This window comes from Cebus imitator, unplaced genomic scaffold (genome assembly GCF_001604975.1).
Source record: "Cebus imitator isolate Cc_AM_T3 unplaced genomic scaffold, Cebus_imitator-1.0 Scaffold83, whole genome shotgun sequence".
NCBI lineage: Eukaryota > Metazoa > Chordata > Mammalia > Primates > Cebidae > Cebus > Cebus imitator.
The window spans coordinates 2,167,283-2,186,891 of NW_016107398.1; the positions used below are offsets into that span (position 1 = coordinate 2,167,283).

General features: G+C 34.1%; 1 protein-coding gene across 1 annotated transcript in view; it reads left to right on the forward strand.

Moving 5' to 3' along the window:
* The window catches only part of MNAT1 (MNAT1 component of CDK activating kinase), a 219,717-nt gene that overhangs the window by 147,533 nt on the left and 52,575 nt on the right, over positions 1 to 19,609 (forward strand). The window contains exon 7 of the mRNA XM_017533935.2: positions 2,257 to 2,378. Within this exon, the coding sequence (XP_017389424.1) occupies positions 2,257 to 2,378 (122 nt within the window). The remainder of the gene's footprint in view (positions 1 to 2,256; positions 2,379 to 19,609) is intronic.

Sequence of the window (19,609 nt, forward strand, 5' to 3'; positions counted from 1 at the left end):
ACCTTTTTTTTTTTTATATAAAAGGGATAATGTGTACTTTGCATCCAACTTAGTAATTTAAGGGAAAAAGGAAACTAAGCAACATAACAACAAAACATTTATAAGCTAGAAATTGGAAGAATAACTGTAAGAATGCTTTATAAAAAGTTATGAAACATAGAAACAGATGTGAACTATACCAAGAAAAATAAGAGAATGAGGGTTAAAATCAGAAAACATAGGATATATAAAAAGTAGGGATTTTTATAAATTAGAATTCTATGTCACATGGATTTTAGATATGTAAATCTCAATGTAATGATATATAGCTGAGTAGCACTTTATTTTACATACTTATGCTCAAATATGATCTATAGGGTCTTTGTATTTTAGTTACCCAGCAGTTCTTTCTTCTCAGAAAAATAAAATGGATGTTTTAATCCATTTAGTTTTCAGCATACAATTTTCTTATTTTGTTTGTATGTGTGTATGTGATGTGAAATAAATACGTATTTGGTACGTTAGTTTGATTTCATGTAAAGACTTCAGAGAATAGACATTTATGTGGCATAGCTTTGTAGAGAATAATTTCATTAGCTTTCTTCCCTAATTACAGCTTTAAGAAAAACACTGATTGTAAAAAATGTCAAAGTTGTTTAATAAAAATAGAAAAATGTGAGGCTAGACTATGCTTATATACAAGGGGACTTCAAAAAGTTCGTGGAAAATGGAATTAAAAGATAAATATAAAAAATATAAACTTTATTTATCAACATAAGCTCCATCAGGAACAAGACACTTTTGTAAGCAATGATACCAGGAATTTAGTTCATCTCTAAATTTCTGAGGGTCCTGGGAATTTAACTATGTCAGTGAAATCTTTTTTATATTATTACTGAAGAAAAATGGGTTCCCTTTACAAATTTTTTGAGGTTAGGAAACAAAAGAAGTAAGAAGGAGCCAAATCAGGACTTTAAGGTGGACACCTAATGATTTCCCATGGAAACTCTTGCAAAATTACCCTTGTTTGATGAGATTTCATGAGCAGGATTATTGTTGTGGTGGGGAAAGGACTCTGGTGAAGGTTTCCTAGGTATTTTTCTGTTAAAACTTTTGCTAACTTTCTCAAAACACTCTCATAATAATAAGCAGATGGTATTGTATTTTGGCCCTCCAGAAACTCAATAAGCAAAGTGCCATGAGCATTTTGAACTGGGAGTTTTTTGAATTGTTACTATCACCTTCACTTGTGACCAGTCCACTTTTGCTTTGACTGGACCGCTGCCACCTCTTGGTAACCACTGCTTTGATTGTGCTTTGTCTTCAGTACTGGTAAAGGCATACTTCATCTCCTGTTCTTTGAAGAAAGGCTTCAGGATCTTGATCACACTTGTTTAAAATTTCCACCGAATGCCCTGCTCTCATCTGCTACTGATCTGGGTGCAACAGTTTTGGCACCCATTGAGTGGAAAGCTTGCCCAACTTTAATTTTTCAGTCAGAATTGTGTAAGCTGAATCAGTTGAAGTGTCTATGGTGTTGCCTGTTGTTTCTGCTGTTAATTATCAGTCCTTTTCAATTAGGGCATGAACAAGGTTACCTTTTTTTTCCTCACAAATTGATGTAGATGGTCTGCCATTGAGGGCTTCATCTTCAACAATCTCTTGTTCCTTCCCAAAATGAGTTGTCCATTTGTAAACTGCCGATTTCTTTGTGGCATTGTCCCCATTAACTTTTTGTAAAGCTTCAATAATTTCGCCATTCTTCTATCCAATCTTCATCATAAAGGTTTGTTCTTGTTTCAGTTGAGCAGAATTCACATTGGTCTGATAGGAGCTTTTTTCAAATGGTCTTATGCTTCTTTGTGCCTCAAACTAGGTGCTGTTCAGACATATTATAACAAGTTAGTACAAGTTTATTTTGGTGCAAACATTTTAAAAATCCATGCAAAGTTTTTAAATGATACGTATTTTGCATAAACTTTTTGAAGTCCTCTTGTATTTGATGACTTCTACCACTGACATTGAACAACTGTGCTGTTTACTGCTAAATTTGAATTTAATGATGGATTTGGTTTTCCTCTTTTAAATTGTGTATAAATGACTATATATTAATTATGTTATATGGATTTCAGTTATGCAATGCATTGTACCCACGGAACAGCACAACTAATGGGTAATACTTCTAATGTGAGGAATTTAATTCATCTTTAAAATGATTATAAATAGCAATATGAAGGTAATATTAAAAGATGTTAATTTCCTTCATTTTTCTAACAGGGTCAACATATTTCACTGGCACCTATTCACAAGCTTGAAGAAGCTCTGTATGAATACCAGCCACTGCATATAGAGACATATGGACCACAAGTTCCTGATCTTGAGATGCTAGGAAGACTTGGGTATGTGTCCTAAAGAACTTTACATTGAGGAGCTGATATGTGGGGCTTGTTGCTGTTCTTAACTGACATGTTAACATTCTTAGGTTTTCAGTTTATAGAACTTTACTCTTTTGTGAAAAATGAACAGTACTTAATACTAAGTTGTTTTATTTAGCACATTAATTTTTTCTATGGACTTGTTATGTCTCTTGAGATTGAGCCTGGAATATATTAGTTCATTTTTAAGTCTGTCCTTGGCAGCCATATTGAAATGACTGCTTATTTTCAGTCATGAGGGTTTTTTTTTTCCTTTTTTTAAGAAATTGGGGCTTAATTTAGTCATTAGTAAGCCAGTAAAAATATGAGTTGGGCTTCTTGCCATTAAAAAGGGTAGATTTACTCATTGTGTTCTGTCTACAGTGAAACTGCGTTTATGAGCCATGAGCCATGAAATATATTTTATTGAAAGGTATAATGTAAGTCTGGCCCAGTGGTTCAACAGCCATATCATATATATCCATTCTGGAAATGAACCTGGGATCCTGGCTTTTGTGAGGGATGGAGAGATGGTTGTAGTCTCTCTCATGGGAGCAAGTGGGTATTTGTATACTTGAAAAGTGCAGGCACACATGTTGCTAGATGGAGCAAATCATTTCTTGGTCTCATTTTTAAATGTAAACTATTTAAATGTAAAGGCTGATCCAGAAACTGTTGTTGCCTAACAAAATAGTGGAAAGAATATAATGTGAAAAAAAAATGGGTATGTTGACGCCAAGCAATTAAAAAGACCCCAAGAATAAAAACAAGAAAGATGAAACAAATAATAAATCCTACATACATCTTCAAAACCAAAACCAAAATCTTGAAGATGTTGCATAGTATTTTACATGTGAACCTCAAGACTCCAAGGTAAAGTTACTATTTAAATGATACATAATTTAACATCTTAAGGCTAAATTTTCTTTAGTTCTTTATTTTCTTAAAGTCCTACAATCTCTATGCATGAAGTGAACAGGATGTAAAACAACCTAAAACTCTCTTTGAGATAACAAATTTATTAAAAAATTGTTTTAAATGCTAAAATTAAAGTTTGAGGAGATAGACAATATTGTGTTTTATAATGTAAAAAATTATACATGATGTAGACATTTATTTCTTATCTCTTATTGAGTTATAAAGAACTAGAATTATGTATCTTTAAATTTACCTCAAAATCTTTACTTTTAATGTTAGTGAAGTTAACGTGTTTAAAATAGTACTCCTCCGTTACTGGGTTTTGCATTTTCCAACAATTTTGTCATAATTTTTCATAAACAGATTTTATTATGTTGAGGTAATGTTCTTCTGTTCCTAGAATGTTGAATTATTATTATTTTTTCTTGAGACAGTCTCTCTTTGTCACCTAGGCTGTAGTGCAGTGATGCAATCTCGGCTCACTGCAGCCTCCTTCTCCTGGGTTCAAGCGATTTTCGTGCCTCAGCATCCTGAGTAGGTGAAGATGCAGGTGTGCACCACCACGCCTGGCTAATTATTGTATTTTTTGTATAGACGGGGTTTCTCCATGTTGGGCAGGCTGGTCTTGAACTCCTGGCCTCAAGTGATCTGCCCGCCTTGGCTCCCCCAAGTGCTGGCATTACAAGTATGAGCCACTGGACCCAGCCCATCTTATAATATACTACTGAATTCAGTTTGCTGGTGTTTTGTCAAGGATTCTTGCATTAGTGCTCATAAAGGATATTGACTAGTAGTGTTTTCTAGCTTTACTGAGGTATAATTAAAAAAGAAAAATTATATGTATTTAAGATAGAGAAGTTCTTTTTAATTATTAATTTTTGTGGGTACATAGTAGGTGTATATACTATGGGCTATGTGAGATATTTTGATATAGGCATGCAATGCATAATAATCACATTAAGGTAGATGGTATATTCATTACCCCAAGATCTATTCTTTGTGTTACAAATAATCCAATTATATTCTTTTAGTTGTTTTCAAATGTATAATTAAATTGTTATTAATTATCGTCACCCTGTTGTTCTATCAAATACTAGTTCTTGGCCAGGTGTGTGGCTCATGCCAATAATCCCAGCTCTTTGGAAGGCTGAGGTGGGCAGATAACTTCAGGTCAGGAGTTTGAGACAAGCCCAGCCAACATGATGAAACCCCGGCTCTACTAAAAATACAAAAAAATAGCCGGATGTGGTAGTGCCTGTAATCCCAGCTACTTGGGAGTCTGAGGCAGGAGACTCACTTGAACCTGGGAGGCTGAGGTTGCAGTGAGCCAAGATTGTCCCACTGCACTCTAGCCTGGGTGACAGGGCGAGACTCTATCTCAAAAAGAAAACAAACAAACAAACAGTTCCTATTTATTCTCTTTATTTTTTTTCTACCCATTAACCATCCCCACGTCCTCTCCCACCCCCGCACTACCCTTCACAACCTCTGGTGACCTTCCTTCTAACTCTCTATATCTGCGAGTTCAATTGTTTTAATTTTTAGCTTTCACAAATAAGTGAGAACATGCTAAATTTGTCTTTCTGTTCTTGGCTTATTTCACTTAACATAATGAGCTCCAGTTCCATCTATATTGTTGCAATTGACAGGATCTCATACTTTTTTATGGCTGAATAGTACTCCATTCTGTATACGCACCACATTTTCTTTATCCAGTCATCTGTTGATGGACATGTAGATTGCTTCCAGATCTCGGCTATTGTGAACAGTGCTGCAACAAACATAGAAGTGCAGATGTCATTTTGAAATACTAATTCCCTTTCTTTTAGGTATATACTCAGCAGTGGGATTGCTGGATCATATAGTAGCTCTATTTTTGTCTTTTGACAAACCTCAAAACTCTTCTTCATACTGGTTGTACTAGTTTACATTTCCACCAGCAGTGTACGAGATTTTCTTTTCTCTATAGCCTCTCTAGTATGTGTTACTGGTTGTCTTTGGATAAAAGTCATTTAAACTGGGGTGAGATTATATCTCATTGTAGTTTTGATTTGCATTTCTCTGATGATTACTGGTGATGTTGAGCATCTTTTCATATGACTTTGCCATTTGTATATCTTCCTTTGAGAAATGTGTGTTCAAATCTTTTGCCCATTTTTAAGTTGGATTATTACATTTTTTCCTGTTGAGTTGTTTGAATTCCTTACATATTCTGATTAATAATACTTGTCATATGGGTAGTTTGAAAATATTTTCTCCCATTCTGTAGGTTGTCTCTTTGTTCATTGATTTCTTCACTATGCAGAAGATTTTTAACTTGATGTTCTCCCATTTATCTATTTTTGCTTTGGTTGCATGTGCCCGTGGGGATATTCCTCAAAAAAATCTTTGCCCACTCCAGTGTCCTGGAGAGTTTCCCCAATGTTTAATTTTAGTAGGTTAAATAGTTTGAGGTCTTAGATTTAAGTGTTTAATCCTGATTTGATTTTTATATGTGGTGAGAGATCGGGATCTAGTTTCATTCTTATGTATATGGATATCCAGTTTTCCCAGTACCATATTTTCAAGAGATTTTATTTTCCCAAAACGTATGTTCTTGGCACCTTTGTTGAAAATGAGTTCACTGTAGATGTATGCAATTGTTTTGAGATTTGCTATTTTGTTCCATTGGTCTCTGTGTCCATTTTTATGCCAGTACCATCTACTTTAGTTACTGGAGCTCTGTAGTATTTGAAATCAGGTAATATAATTCCTAAAGTTTTGTTCTTTTTGCTCAGGATACCTTTGGCTATTCTGGGTCATTTGTGATTCCATATAAATTTTAGGTTTTTTAAAAAAAATTTCTGTGAAGACTGTCATTGGTATTTTGATAGAGATTACATTTAATCTGCAGATTGTTTTGGGCACTAAGGACATTTTAACATTATTGATTCTTCCATTCCATGAACATGGAATATCTTTTGTGTATGTGTGTCCTCTTCAATTTTTTGCATCAATATTTTGTAGTTTTCATCGCTGAGAGCTTTCACTTCTTTGGTTAATTCCTAGGTATTTTATTTCTAGCCATTGTAAATGGGATTACTTTCTTGATTTCTTTTTTAGATTGTTCAGTCTTGACATATAGAAATGTTCCTGATTTTTGTGTGCTGATTTTGTATTATGTGACTTTACTTAGTAATTTATCAGTTCTAATAGTTTTTTTGTGGAGTCTTTAGGTTTTTCCAACTGTAAGATCATATCATCTGCAAACAAAAATAATTTGACTTGTTCCTTTCCACTTTGGATGTCCTTTATTTCTTTCTCCTGTCTGATTGCTCTAGCTAGGACTTCCAGTTCTCTGTTGAATAACAGTGGTGGTAGTGGGTATTGTTGCTGTGTTCCAGATCTTAGAAGAAAGGCTTTCAGTTTCCCCCCATTCAGCATACTAGGTGCAAGTCTGTTGTATATAGCTTTCATTATGTTGAGGTAAATTCATTTTATACCCAGTTTTTTGAGGGTTTTTACCATGAAAGAATGTTGAGTTTTATTAAATGCTTATTCAGCCCCAATTGAAATGATCATATGGCTTGGTCCTCCATTCTGTTAAAGGATGTATCATATTGATTGATTTGCATATGTTGAACCATTCTTGCATTTCTGGGATAAATCCCACATGGTCATGATAAATGAATGACCTTTTTAATATGTTGTTGAATTCAGCTTGCTAGTATTTTGTTGAGGCTTGCAGACACTATCTTAAAACCCATCATTTTAAGCTGATGACAACTTAACACTGATTGTATAAACAAATAAATAAGCAAAATCAAAGCTAGTAAAAACTCTGTATTTTAACTTTGTACCCTTTTAAACTTTTTGTTTTTTCTATTTGTATCTTACTGTACTGCCTATGTCTTGAAATTTTGTAGTTATTACATTTGATTGATTTATCTTTTAGTTTTCCTATTTAAGAGTAGTTTACCCACTACGATTACAGTGTGGTAATCCACACCAGGCTAATTTTTGTATTTTTAGTAGAGATGGGGGCTCCCCATGTTGGCCAGCCTGGTCTTGACCTCCTGACCTCAAGTGATCTGCCTGCCCTAGCCTCCCAAAGTGTTGGAATTACAGGCGTGAGCCACCATGCCCAGCCATAACTACTGTTTCCAGTAACTATACATGTGATTTATTTAATGTGAGCTGTTCATTTCTGAATGATTATAGAAATTTAAAAGAATTGTTAAAAGAGTGTTGAATAGATAACTTTACTGTTGTTATTTTATTTCTTTCATGTACTCCAGCAGATGATGTAACTTCTGAACCTACTCTTAAAATTCCCAAGAAATCAATTGACAGATTAGAGTTATAAATAAGAAATTTAAAAGTTAAATTTAAACATAATTTATATCAGCCTGAGTTTATTTAAATTTTGATTTAGATTCTTAGAAGTTTATATCACATTTTAATGAATGTTTACGAGTAAATTTCTGTATTACTCAAATACTTGAATAGTGAAAAATCATTAAAAATTACAGAGTATTTAAGGTAGATGTAAATTTGTGATATCTGGTTTAAAGCAATCTTTGATATCAGCCATGAAAATATTACATAATGAAATATTTAAGTAATTTTATATAAGTTATGGTTTTATTAAAAGCATTGCTAGTTTATATTTATGTAAATATATGCATTATGTAAATATGTAATTTACATTTATCTTTAAATTTTTGTGTAAAATAATCATATGTAAAAGTCAGAAGTAAGAATGACTTCTCTAATAGGAAATTTCAGAATGCCTTTCTCAGTTTTATGGGAATATCTATTATTTTCATTCTATGACACATTATAGCATTTTAAGATAAAATTATTTTTATTTAAGGTTTGTAGTCTTACATTTTCCTCATTTATGGTTTAAATGAAGCTATTTGCTACCAAAGTTCTGCAGAATGAAATTTTTTTCTTTTACTAATACATAATGTTTTACATATGTTTGGGGTACATGTGAGTATTTTTACATGCATAAAATGTATAACGATCAAGTCAGGATATTTGGGGTATCCTTTACCTTGAGTATTTATTATTTCTATGTATTGGTAATCTTTCAAGTTCTCTTTTCTGGCTACTTTGACATATACAACATACTGTTGCCAACTACAGTCACCCTAGTCTCTTACTGAACATTAGAATTTATTTCTTCTATCTTAACTGTAAGTTTATACTCATTTACCAACCTCTCTTTATTTCTCCCTTCCACCCTCATACCCTTTGAAGCCTTTGCTATATTCTAGTTTCTATCTCCATGAGATGAAGTTTTTGTCTCTCATATATGAGTGAGAACATGCAAAATTTGTCTCTGTGCCTGGCTTATTTCACTTAACCTGATGACCTCCAATTCCCTCCATGTTGCTGCAAATGACATGGCTTAATTCCTTTTTATAGCCAAATACTTATATCGTGTGTGTGTGTGTGTGTGTGTGTGTGTGTGTGCGCGCGCGCGTGCACGTGCCACGTTTTTTTATCCATTTGTCCATAGATGGATACTTAAATTGATTCTATATTTTTGCTATTGTGAATGGTGTTGTGATGAACACGTAAGTGCAAAGTGTCTGTCTTATGCTGATTTCTTTTCCTTTGGCTAGATACCCAATAGTGGGATTGCTGGATCATACAGTTCTATTTTTAATATTTTGAGATATCTCCATACTGGTCTCCATAATGGTTATGCCAATTTACATTCCCACCAGTAGTGTATAAGAATCCTCTTTTCTCTGTATCCTTACTAGCATGTGTAATTTTTTTGTCTTTTTAATAATAGCTGTGCTAACTGGGATAAGATGATATCTCATTGTGGTTTATATTTGAATTTCCCTGATGATTAGTGATGCTGAGCATTTTTTCGTATACCCATTGGCCATTCATATGTCTTCTTTTGAAAAAGTTTCTATTCATATTCCTTGTCTACTTTTTAAATGAGATTACTTGCATTTTTATGTTGAATTATTTGAGTTCCTTGTATATTCTAGATGTTAGGTCCTTGTTAGATGAATAGTTTTCAAATACTTTTTCCCAGTCAACATCTTGTCTCTTCACTCTGTTGATTGTTTCTTTTGCTGTGCAGAAGCTTTTTAGTTTAACATAGTTGCATTTGTCTATTTTTGCTTTTAGGTTGTCTGTGCTTTTGAGGTCTTAGCTGTAAAATCTTTGCCTAAACCAATGTCCTCAAGTTTTTCCCTTTGTTTTCTTCTAGTAGTTTTATATTGTCAGGCCATATATTTAAGTCTTTAATTTGCCTTGAGTTGATTTTTGTATATGGTGAGTTCAGATCGTTATTATGGGAGTCCAGTTTCATTATTCTGCATATGGATATCCAATTTTCCCAGTGTCACTTATTAAAGAAGGAATTATTTCCACAGTGTACATACTTTGCATCTTTGTTGATTAGTAATTGGCCGTGAACATATGGCTTTATTTCTGGGCTCTCTTGTAGAATGAAGTTTTAATCTTAATTTCATGCAGAGCTTTTATTGCTTTGTGGTAGCTACAACACTTTACCACAGAGCAATATATAGATGCACATGCTTATTTCTGTCTTATGATGACATAAGTGGCATAAGTTCTGTGCTATCAATCAATCAGGAAACTTTAAAAAATGATTTTTAACTGTGAAGGTTTCATGTCTTGAGTCACAAGATATGAGAATATCTAGCTATTATTATATCATTAGTAGTGAAAATAATTATGGTAGTTATGATGGTACTGAATTAAGTCAGTTAATTAGAATCTGATGGTAATTAGAAGAAAATTTCCTGTTTGATCTCTATTAGCACTATTAATATTGTTTTCTTGTGTGGCCATGGACTGCATTCATAAAAACCAACTTGCTGAGCAAAAGTAATTGATTATTACAAATCTATTACTGTTATTGGCAAAGCAATTAAAAGTGATGACTCTTGAAAAAACAGAATAGGGTCCAGTTCACAAAAATAGAGGTGTACCTCATTTTACTGTGTTTTGTTTTATTGCTTTTTGCAGAAATTGCAAGTATATCAATGCTATTTTTCCAACAACATGTACTCACCTCATGTCTGTTTTTTACATTTGGTTAATTCTTGCACTATTTCAGACTTTTCATGATTATATCTATTTGGTGATTTGTGATCAGTGAACTTTTGGTGTACTATTATTATTGTTTTGGTTGCCGCAAACTGTATCCATGTAACAAAGCAAAGTTAATAAATGCGTTTATTCTGACTGTTCTTCTGACTGGCTGTTCCCTCCCCTGCTTCCCTTGGACGTCCCTATTCCCCGAGAAACAACAATATTGACATTAGACCAGTTAATAACCCTGCTAAGGGCTCTGTGTATTCAAGTCGGAGGAAGGGTCACATGTCTCTCCCTTTCAATAAAAATATAGAAATGATTAAGCTTAGTAAGCAAGATATGTCAAAAACCAAAACAGGCCGAAAGCTAGACCTCTTGTGCCAAACAGCCAAGTTGTGAATGCAGAGGAAAAGTTCTTGAAGGAAATTAAAGTGTGAATACATGAATATTAAGAAAGCAAAATGGCCTTATTGCTGCTATAGAGAATGTTCTAGTGGTCCAGATAGATCAAACCAGCCAGAACATTCCCTTAAACCAAAGCCTAACTCTCTTCAATCCTATGAAGGGTGAGAAAGGCGAGGAAGCTGCAGAAGAAAATTCTAAAGCTAACAGAGCTTGGTTCATGAAATGCATTTCCATAACATAAAGTGTAAGGTGAAGCACCAAGTGCTGATGTGGAAGCTACCTAAGATATTGATGAAGGTGGCTACTCTGAACAAAGATTTTTCAGTGTAGATGAAACATCCTTCTATTGGAAGAAGATGCCCTCTAGGATTTTTATAGCCAGAAAGAAGTCAACCAGGTGTGGTAACTCATGCCTGTAATTTCAGGATTTTGGGAGGCGGATAGCTTGAGCCCAAGAGTTCAAGACCAGCCTGGGCAACATGGCAAAAAATAAAAAATAAAAATACAAAAATTAGCCAGGCATGGTGGTACGCTCCTGTAGTCCCAGCTACTCAGGAGGCTGAGGTGGGAGAATCACCTGAGCCTGGGGAGGTTGAGGCTGTAGTGAGCCATGATTGCATCACTGTACTCCAGCCTGGGTGACCCTGAGCTAGAGTGTAGTGATATGATGCAGTGAGACCCTGTTTCCAAAAAAAAAAGAAAAAAAGAAAAAGGAGAAGTCAATGCTTCAAAAGCAAGGCTGACTCTCTTTTTAGGAGCAAATACATCTGGTGACTTTAAATTAAAGTCAGTATCCATTAGCCATTTTGAAAATTGTAGGGCCCTTAAAAAGTTTGCTAAATCTACTCTGCCTGAACTTTAAAATGGAATGAAAAAGTCTGGATGACTGTATTTGTTTACAGCATGGTTTTCTAATTATTTGAAGCCTATTCTTGAGACTTAACTGCTTAGAAAAAAAAAGATACCTTTCTAAATACTACTGCTCACTAACATTATATCTGGTCACCTAAGACTTCTATGGATATGTGCAAGGAAATGGATACTGTTTTCATGACTGCTAACACAACATCCATTCTAAAGCCCAGGTATCAAGGAGTAATTTTGACTTTTCAGTCTTGTTATTTAAATAATATGTTTCATAGCGCTGTAGATGCCATAGATGGTGATTCCTCTGATGGATCTGGATGAAACAAATTGAAAACCTTCTGGAAACAATTCACTATTCTAGAGGCCATTAAGAACATTTGTGATTCATGGGAGGAGGTCAGAATATCAGCATTATCAGGAATTTGAAAGAAGTTAATTCCAACCCCCTTGTTTGAGACTTTATTGGAAGAAGTAACTGCAAATGAAGTGAAAATAGCAACAGAACTAGAATTAGCAGTGGAGTCTGAAGATATGACTGAATTCCCACAGTCTTATAGTAAAACTTGAACAAATGAGGAACTGACTCTTAGGGATGAGTAAAGAAAGTAGTTTTTTGAGATGGAACCTACTCTTGGTGAAGATGCTGTGAACATTGTTGAAGGGACAATGGATTTAGAATATTATATAAACTGAGCTGATAAAGAAGTGGTAGGGTTTGAGAGAATTGCCTCTAGTTTTGAAAGAAGCTCTGCTATGAGTAAAATGCTGTCAAACAGAATCATGTGCTACAGAGAAAACTTTTGTGAAAAGAAGAGTCAATCAATGCAGCAAACTTTATTACTGTCTTATTTTAAGAAATTGCCATGGCCTCCCCAGCCTTCAGCAACCACCATCATGATCAGTAAGCAGCTATCAACATCCAGGCAAAGAACATTCATCAGCAAAAAGATTAGGACTAGTTGATGGCCCAAGAGGATTATTATCATTTTTTATTAATATATAATTTATTTATTTGGGATTTTGACTAAACCTGCAAAATCACTTTTTATATATAATATAATTATAGCAATGAAATCTGTCATATTTATGGTCCTATTCATACCCAAGGACTGAGAATTACGCAAGGAATGGATACAGTGGGGTAGAATATTGATGGCCATGTCTAAATTCTGCCTACTACAAGCGAGATAGGTCTTCTCTTGCTGCTTGTTTTTTTCAACATTTTCTAAGCATTTTTATATATTTATTCTTCAAAGTAAACTTTGCTGGCAAAAGCTATAAAGCACTTCATAATTGTTTCAAGATTTTTGTAAATGTGAAAATTTTATAAAATACTGTGAATCAAATAACGAAACAAATCAAAAGCCACCAACAACTTAGCTAATAAGCTCCATCCACAGCACCCCCAGATAGTAACCAATACCAATCCTTTTGGAATTGTATTTGGAATTTAAACTTATAATCTGATCAGAGAAGAATGGGCATTTAAAATATACTTAGTTTTTATATATCTCACACATTTCTTGGAAATTAATTTTCATTATATTCTACTTTTGATGCTGTTGTGATAAAGTTGTTTTCATCATATTTCTGACTTTAGGTTTATATTTTATTGTATTTTGGCTAGAACTTGTAGAACTTTTAAGCCAAGTATAATTCTAATAACTGCAGTTTCTTTCTATGTGTTTTTCCTTTTTTTTGGTGAATGCCTCAAATGTTTCATCACTAAGGATTATATTTGCTGTTTAAGTGGTTTTTTATATCACATAAATGTATTTTCTAAATCACATTGAAGAAATCGCATCATGAATAGGTATTAATTTTTTTCTTTTTCACATTTAATTGTATTGAATGCTTTTATGCATCTAATGTACTTTTTGAACCTAATGGTGTATGATATTATTAAAAAATTTTTCAATAGCAAGTACTTCCTGTATTCCTAGATAACTACTTAATTGAAATAGCATTTAGGAAAGGCAGAATTTCAGCTGCAAACTGCAAGTTCAGGAAATTTGTTTTAAATGGATTAGTTTATGTTCTATCAGTGAAAAATAATTGAGGCAATCTATAATACTTTAAAAATCTTAGCACTTAAATTAAAATTTAAGCAGCTTTATTAAAGCATCATTCACATATAATAAAATATCTATTTTAATTGTATATTCCAATGAGTTTTGACAAATGCTTGCAGTTTGTAACCACCAGCACAGTCACGTTATAGAATATTTGTATAATCTGCTCTCACCATGATTGTGCATTTTTCTAGAAGTCACTTAGAATTTTGTGTATAAAAGTGTTCTTTTATTTCAAAATTTCCATGAGAGAATGTTGTATTCTGTATACTGCTTTTTGGTTATAGTCTTTACCTTGTAATATTGGCTTATATATGGATTGTGTAAGAATGGTGAAAAGGTAGTTGTTTAAGTTTTGTTTTGTTTTTGATGCTACCCATTTAAGTTTTTTTTGTTTTTCTTTTTGTTGTGTGTTGTTTTGAGACGGAGTCTCACTCTGTTGCCCAGGCTGGAGTGCAGTGGTACGATCTCGGCTCACTGCAGCTTCTGCTGCCCAGGTTCAAGCGATTCTCCTGCCTCAGCCTCCTGAGTAACTGGGACTACAGGCGTGCAGCACCACGCCTGGCTGATTTTTGTATTTTTTAATAGAGACAGGATTTCACCGTATTGGCCAGGCTGGTCTCAAACTCCTGACTTTGTGATCTGCCCGCCTTGGCCTCCCCAATTGCTGGGATTACAGGCATGAGCCATTGCGCCTGGCCTTAAGTTTATATGTTAGTTTTACAGAAAGCCTTGGGGCATCAGAAAATCAAAGAATGTGGAAAAATACAAAAATCACTGCAATATGCATGTATATATAATATATAATTTATGTTATACTTGGTGGTAATTATGAAAATATTACAAAATTAACTTTATTTTTTCTGGCCATGATAGCAAAATGTCTTTAGTGTCTGATTTTTTTGTTTGTTTTTGGGGTCGTTTAAATTAGAAATGAACTCACATATCTAACATGAATCTTTGTGCTTAAAATTCTAGCCTGGCTCTAGTCTTGCAAGTTTTAAATCTTTTTTATGCAATTATGGAAAAAATATGTTTCTGCTTGAAGCAGTTGTCAAACAAGCTTCTTTCATCAACAGTCAGACACAAGGCAGCTGAATGAGGCTGTTTAGTCTAGAGTAAATGCTCATGAGATTACAAGGTCACTGAGGAAATGTAATTATACAGTTGGTTCCAGAATAGTTTTTTGTAGCAAGGACTTAAATTATAACATCAATTTAAAAATATATAAAATTGAGATATATTCTATAATTAATCTCAGAAACCACAAAGTTAAAAAAATGTAAGTTATTACAATAAAATGTGTTAATTCATATTTTTACAGGATCCTTAAAAAAGCAGATTCAATTTAGTATTGGAATTTGGTTATTTCTGCTTTATCATGGTAGAATTCAGTAGATTCTGTGGATCTTATATATAATTGTCTTCATTGGGAAGACAATTATATATAAGATGAATGTCTAAATGTCCTGTTGGTTCTGTTTCTCTGGAAAACCAGGATTTTCAATATTATCATCTGGAATTTTTAAATGTTTTCATTGTAAAGTTTTAAAATGAAACTTAAAATTCTACTGTAATAAAACCAACAATAACAGTACATTATCAAACCTGTTAGATGCTGTTAGATGTTTCTAACATTAGAAATATCTGTTAGATATTTCCCTGGAAAACCCTGGTTTCAAATCCCAATCTTTTCTGGAAACACCTTCACAGATGCACCCAGAAATAATATTTTACTAGATATCAGGAGATCCCTTAGCCCACTCAGGTTGACATATAAAATTCCAGATGATAATATTGAAAATCCTGGTTTTCCAGAGAAACAGAACCAACAGGACATTTAGACATTCATAAGAGGAGGTTTATTTTTGGAATTGGCTCACATAAGATTTTAGAGGCTGAGAAGTCCCATTATATGCTGTCTGCAACCTGGAGAACCAGGAAAGTTGGTGGTGTAACTCACTCTGAATCCAAAGACTTGAGAACTAAGGGAGCCAATGATGTGACTCTCAGTTTGAGGTTGAAGGCCTGAGAATGGAGACTTGTGGCGGGTGGAGGTAAAAGTCATGTAGTAGTATGAAGGCCCAAGAACCTCAAGTTACATTGTTTGAGGACAGGAGTAAATAAATGAATGTCCCAGCTCCAGAAGAGAGAGTGAATTCACCCTTCCTTTGTTTTTTTGCTGTGTTCAGGCCCTCAGCTGGATTGAATGACATCCATCCACATTGATGAGGGTATATATTTTGTACTGAGACTATTGATTCAAATCCCAATCTTTCCTGGGAACACATTCACAGATGCACCCAGAAATAATGTTTTACCAGCTCTCAGGAGATCCCTTAGCCCGGTCAAGTTGACACATAAAATCCCAGATAATAATTATTACTTTAAAGACAAGTAAAGGATACAAGGATGGATAGTGATTGGAGTAGTGTGCCATTTTTGGTAATTGGAATCTTTTGTAATCTTCAGGTATTTTAGCAAATACCTGAATTAGCATAGAAATGAGTCATTTGATATCCTTGGGAGAGTCAAAAGGAACTGTAAATTCACAGGTGGGGATGTGAATAAGGAAGAGGAAGGAGTTCAGAATGTCTGGAGCAAGAGTAAATTTAGAGAGTGGTAGGAGAATAGGTCAGAGAGTTAGCAGGTTTATATGTAAGAGTGCAGGCCAGACCTAGTTGATGATACAGGTCTTTATAGACCATGGTCAAGACTTGGGTTTTTACTTTGAAGGGGATGGGAAGTCATAGGAGAATTTTGAAAAGAATTTGCCATATATTACTTGCATCTAGAAAGGTCTGTCATAGGAGAGTAGATTTTGTAGATGGTGGACGGTGGTGGTAGAGGCAGGGGTTAATGCAAGAAAACTTGCAGTAGTCCTGCTAAGATGGGAGTGGCTTGTCCTAGCTTGGTAGTAGTATAGTTCGTAAGATAGTGGTCAGATTATAGGTATAATTTTGATAGCAGAGACAAAAGAATTTTTGATGGATTGGTTGAGGGTGGTATGAAAAGGAAAGGATTACTTCCAAGGATTTTATCTGAGCAAATGGTTGATCCCAGGGTTTTATCTGAACAACAAAGCTGCAGGCAATAAGGGGTTGTGTGTCTGTAGAGATTTTTTAAAATAAAACTGAATAAAAGTCTGTTTTTTAAATGAACATGTACTGACAATGTTGGTTTTCAAATACTCATTTCTGAAAAAAATATTTTGTTCGTCCAAGTTCTCAACAATTGCTGTAATTACTTTTGAATTTAATAGTATATATGTAAGCTATCAATTAACATATCTTTAGTTTTCTTTAATAACATTGTATGTATGCAAAATTTAATTCAGATACATTTCAGTTTTACTATCATCCCAGGCCCCACCTTTTCACCCCGCAACGCCCAATAGCCACAAACCTAGCTACATTCAAGTGTAAATTTGTGTGGTTTGGAATTTTTCAGGCTCCTTTCTGACAAAATTTCTATTTTTAATTCCCCTTGGTACTACATTTTCTTGAGTTTAAACCGTAAATTTGAAGTAAACAGTGTTAGCTCAGTGATTATAAAGATGAAGAAACAGCTGGGTGTGGTGTAATTCTTATCTGTAATCCCAGCACTTTGGGAGGCCCAGGCAGGTGCATCATGAGGTCAGGAGTTTGAGACTAAGCCTGGCCAACACAGTGAAATTCTGTCTCTACTAAAAATATAAAAATTAGCCTGGTGTGGTGGCACACACCTGTAGTCCCAGCTACTTGGGAGGCTGAGGCAGGAGAATCGTTTGAACCTGGAAGGCAGAGGTTGCAGTGAGCAGAGGCTACACCATTGCACTCCACCCTGGATGACAGAGCAAGACTGTCTAAAAAAAAAAACAAAAACAGAACTTATGAGAACTTTTATTTGTGTTTAAAGTTTTCAGTTGTGGGGACATTTGAAAGTTGCTAGAATCAATTTTAAAGAAACAAATACTTCAACAGTATTGCACTTTCTAGAATTTATTGTGAAATAAAAATTTTATTCTGCCAAACTTATCCTTATCAGTAAGATATTTCCTAGTTATTTGAATATCTGTTTCTTCAGATAAGAAACTTTTGAAATTAAAATTAACAAAAAGTATTTTTTAAATAGATTGTGAGCAGAGATAAACTGAGGGATCTGACTATAACATCTATTGAATTTAAATATGTAAAAACAACCAATTTTAATGCACTCATTGACAAAGCTGCAGAAGTCAAAGCTCAAAACAGAAATTATAATGTGATACTCCATTTTGTGCTTATAAATTGTGCCGTTTAAAAAATTAATATAATTAATAGATATTTTAATTTGCTACTTATCTTTCATGATAGAAACTTTATTTTACGTTTAAATTTTTTATTGGAATAATTATGTGTGCACAGTGCAATAAAAGAAAAGCCTCACTGTGTGCTTTTCTGCATTATTTTTAATTTAATTTCATGATTACTACAGAAAATAATTTTGTTCTGTAGAGGCACAGATATGGCAAAAAAAAAAAATAAATGATCTGTTCTGGTTGTCTAATATGTGTTTGCAGCTGCCTAATATATTCCACTCTGAAGATGGGCTTCTGTATTGTAGGTAGCTTCTGTGTTGACCAAATCATGTTAATTTAGTCATAAAAATTTCTCCACCATATTTGGTTACATTATTTTAAGAAATTTATAGAGACTTAGGGAGATCCACAAACTTAAGTAGTGGTCAAGATAGGTCCTATATAGAAGGTTAAAAGAGGCATGATTATTGAAACTAGAAAACTTTGGGAGGGCAGAGTGAACATGGGTAGCAAATCAAATTTTAGTTTATGAGGGATTTTTGAAGGGAATAATGTTTTTGAAAGGAAAATTACCAATAAGATGGTAAAATGTGGATTAGATGATGACCAGCCAGAGTTGGCTCATCATTCTGAAATATTTCAAAGTGAGAGAAGATGCTGATTGAGTCTATGTAGGTTTGTTTTTTATTTGACTGAGAGCAAGGTGCTATTTCAGATAATTTTTAATGCAGATGGCTGTCCTTGGATTTTGCATGTCTTAGTGTAAGTTTTTTTTTTACTCTGCCCAGCTTCTAAACCTTAGCTTTTTGTTCTACTATTTACCTCTGTATTTCTAAATAAAATAATTATACTGCAGTTCCTTGGTTTCCAATTTTATAGCTGTCTCTTGACTTCCTAGTATGAGAGATGAAGATTTAGCCCTCTAAAACCTCTTCCCTACCCTTGTTTCACTTGCCCTATTATCTCTTAATGCAGTTATATTACATTTTAAAAATTGAGTCAATATGCCTTATATACATGGTGAATATGAAAATCTTGTTTTCAGCTGAGCCATATATTTTATACTGATTGTGTTTCTTAGATTTCCCATAATGGTTGCCTTGTTTTTTACGTCTCTTCACATTTTTCCTTTAGCTTTAATTAGCATCTTGCTCACCTCATCAAACCCTAAAATCTACCCTATCCAGTGCTACGGAATATGAAAACAAAATAGAATCTCACCACTTGTTGCCTCCTGCTTTATTTTAACCTCCTTACCCAATGTAGACATTTCTTCCTGCTATTTTTATTAATAGCTTAGTCTCCCCTGGCCTTGTGTTTGAGGGCATGCAGTATAGCTGCTTTGCTAATTTGTGATGGGTTTAGCATCAGATTTTGTGGAATTGGTACTTTTCAAATGTTTTAAAAATATTCTGCCAAGGAGTGGTTAACTGTCTTTAGATTTAGGTGAAATTCAGAAGCGTGGTGGCTCATGCCTTTAATCCCAGCACTTTGGGAGACTGAGGAGGGTGAATCACTTGAGGTCAAGAGCTCAAGACTAGCCTGGCAAATATGGTGAAACCCTGTCTCTACTAAAATTTGCTGGGTGTAGTGGCAGG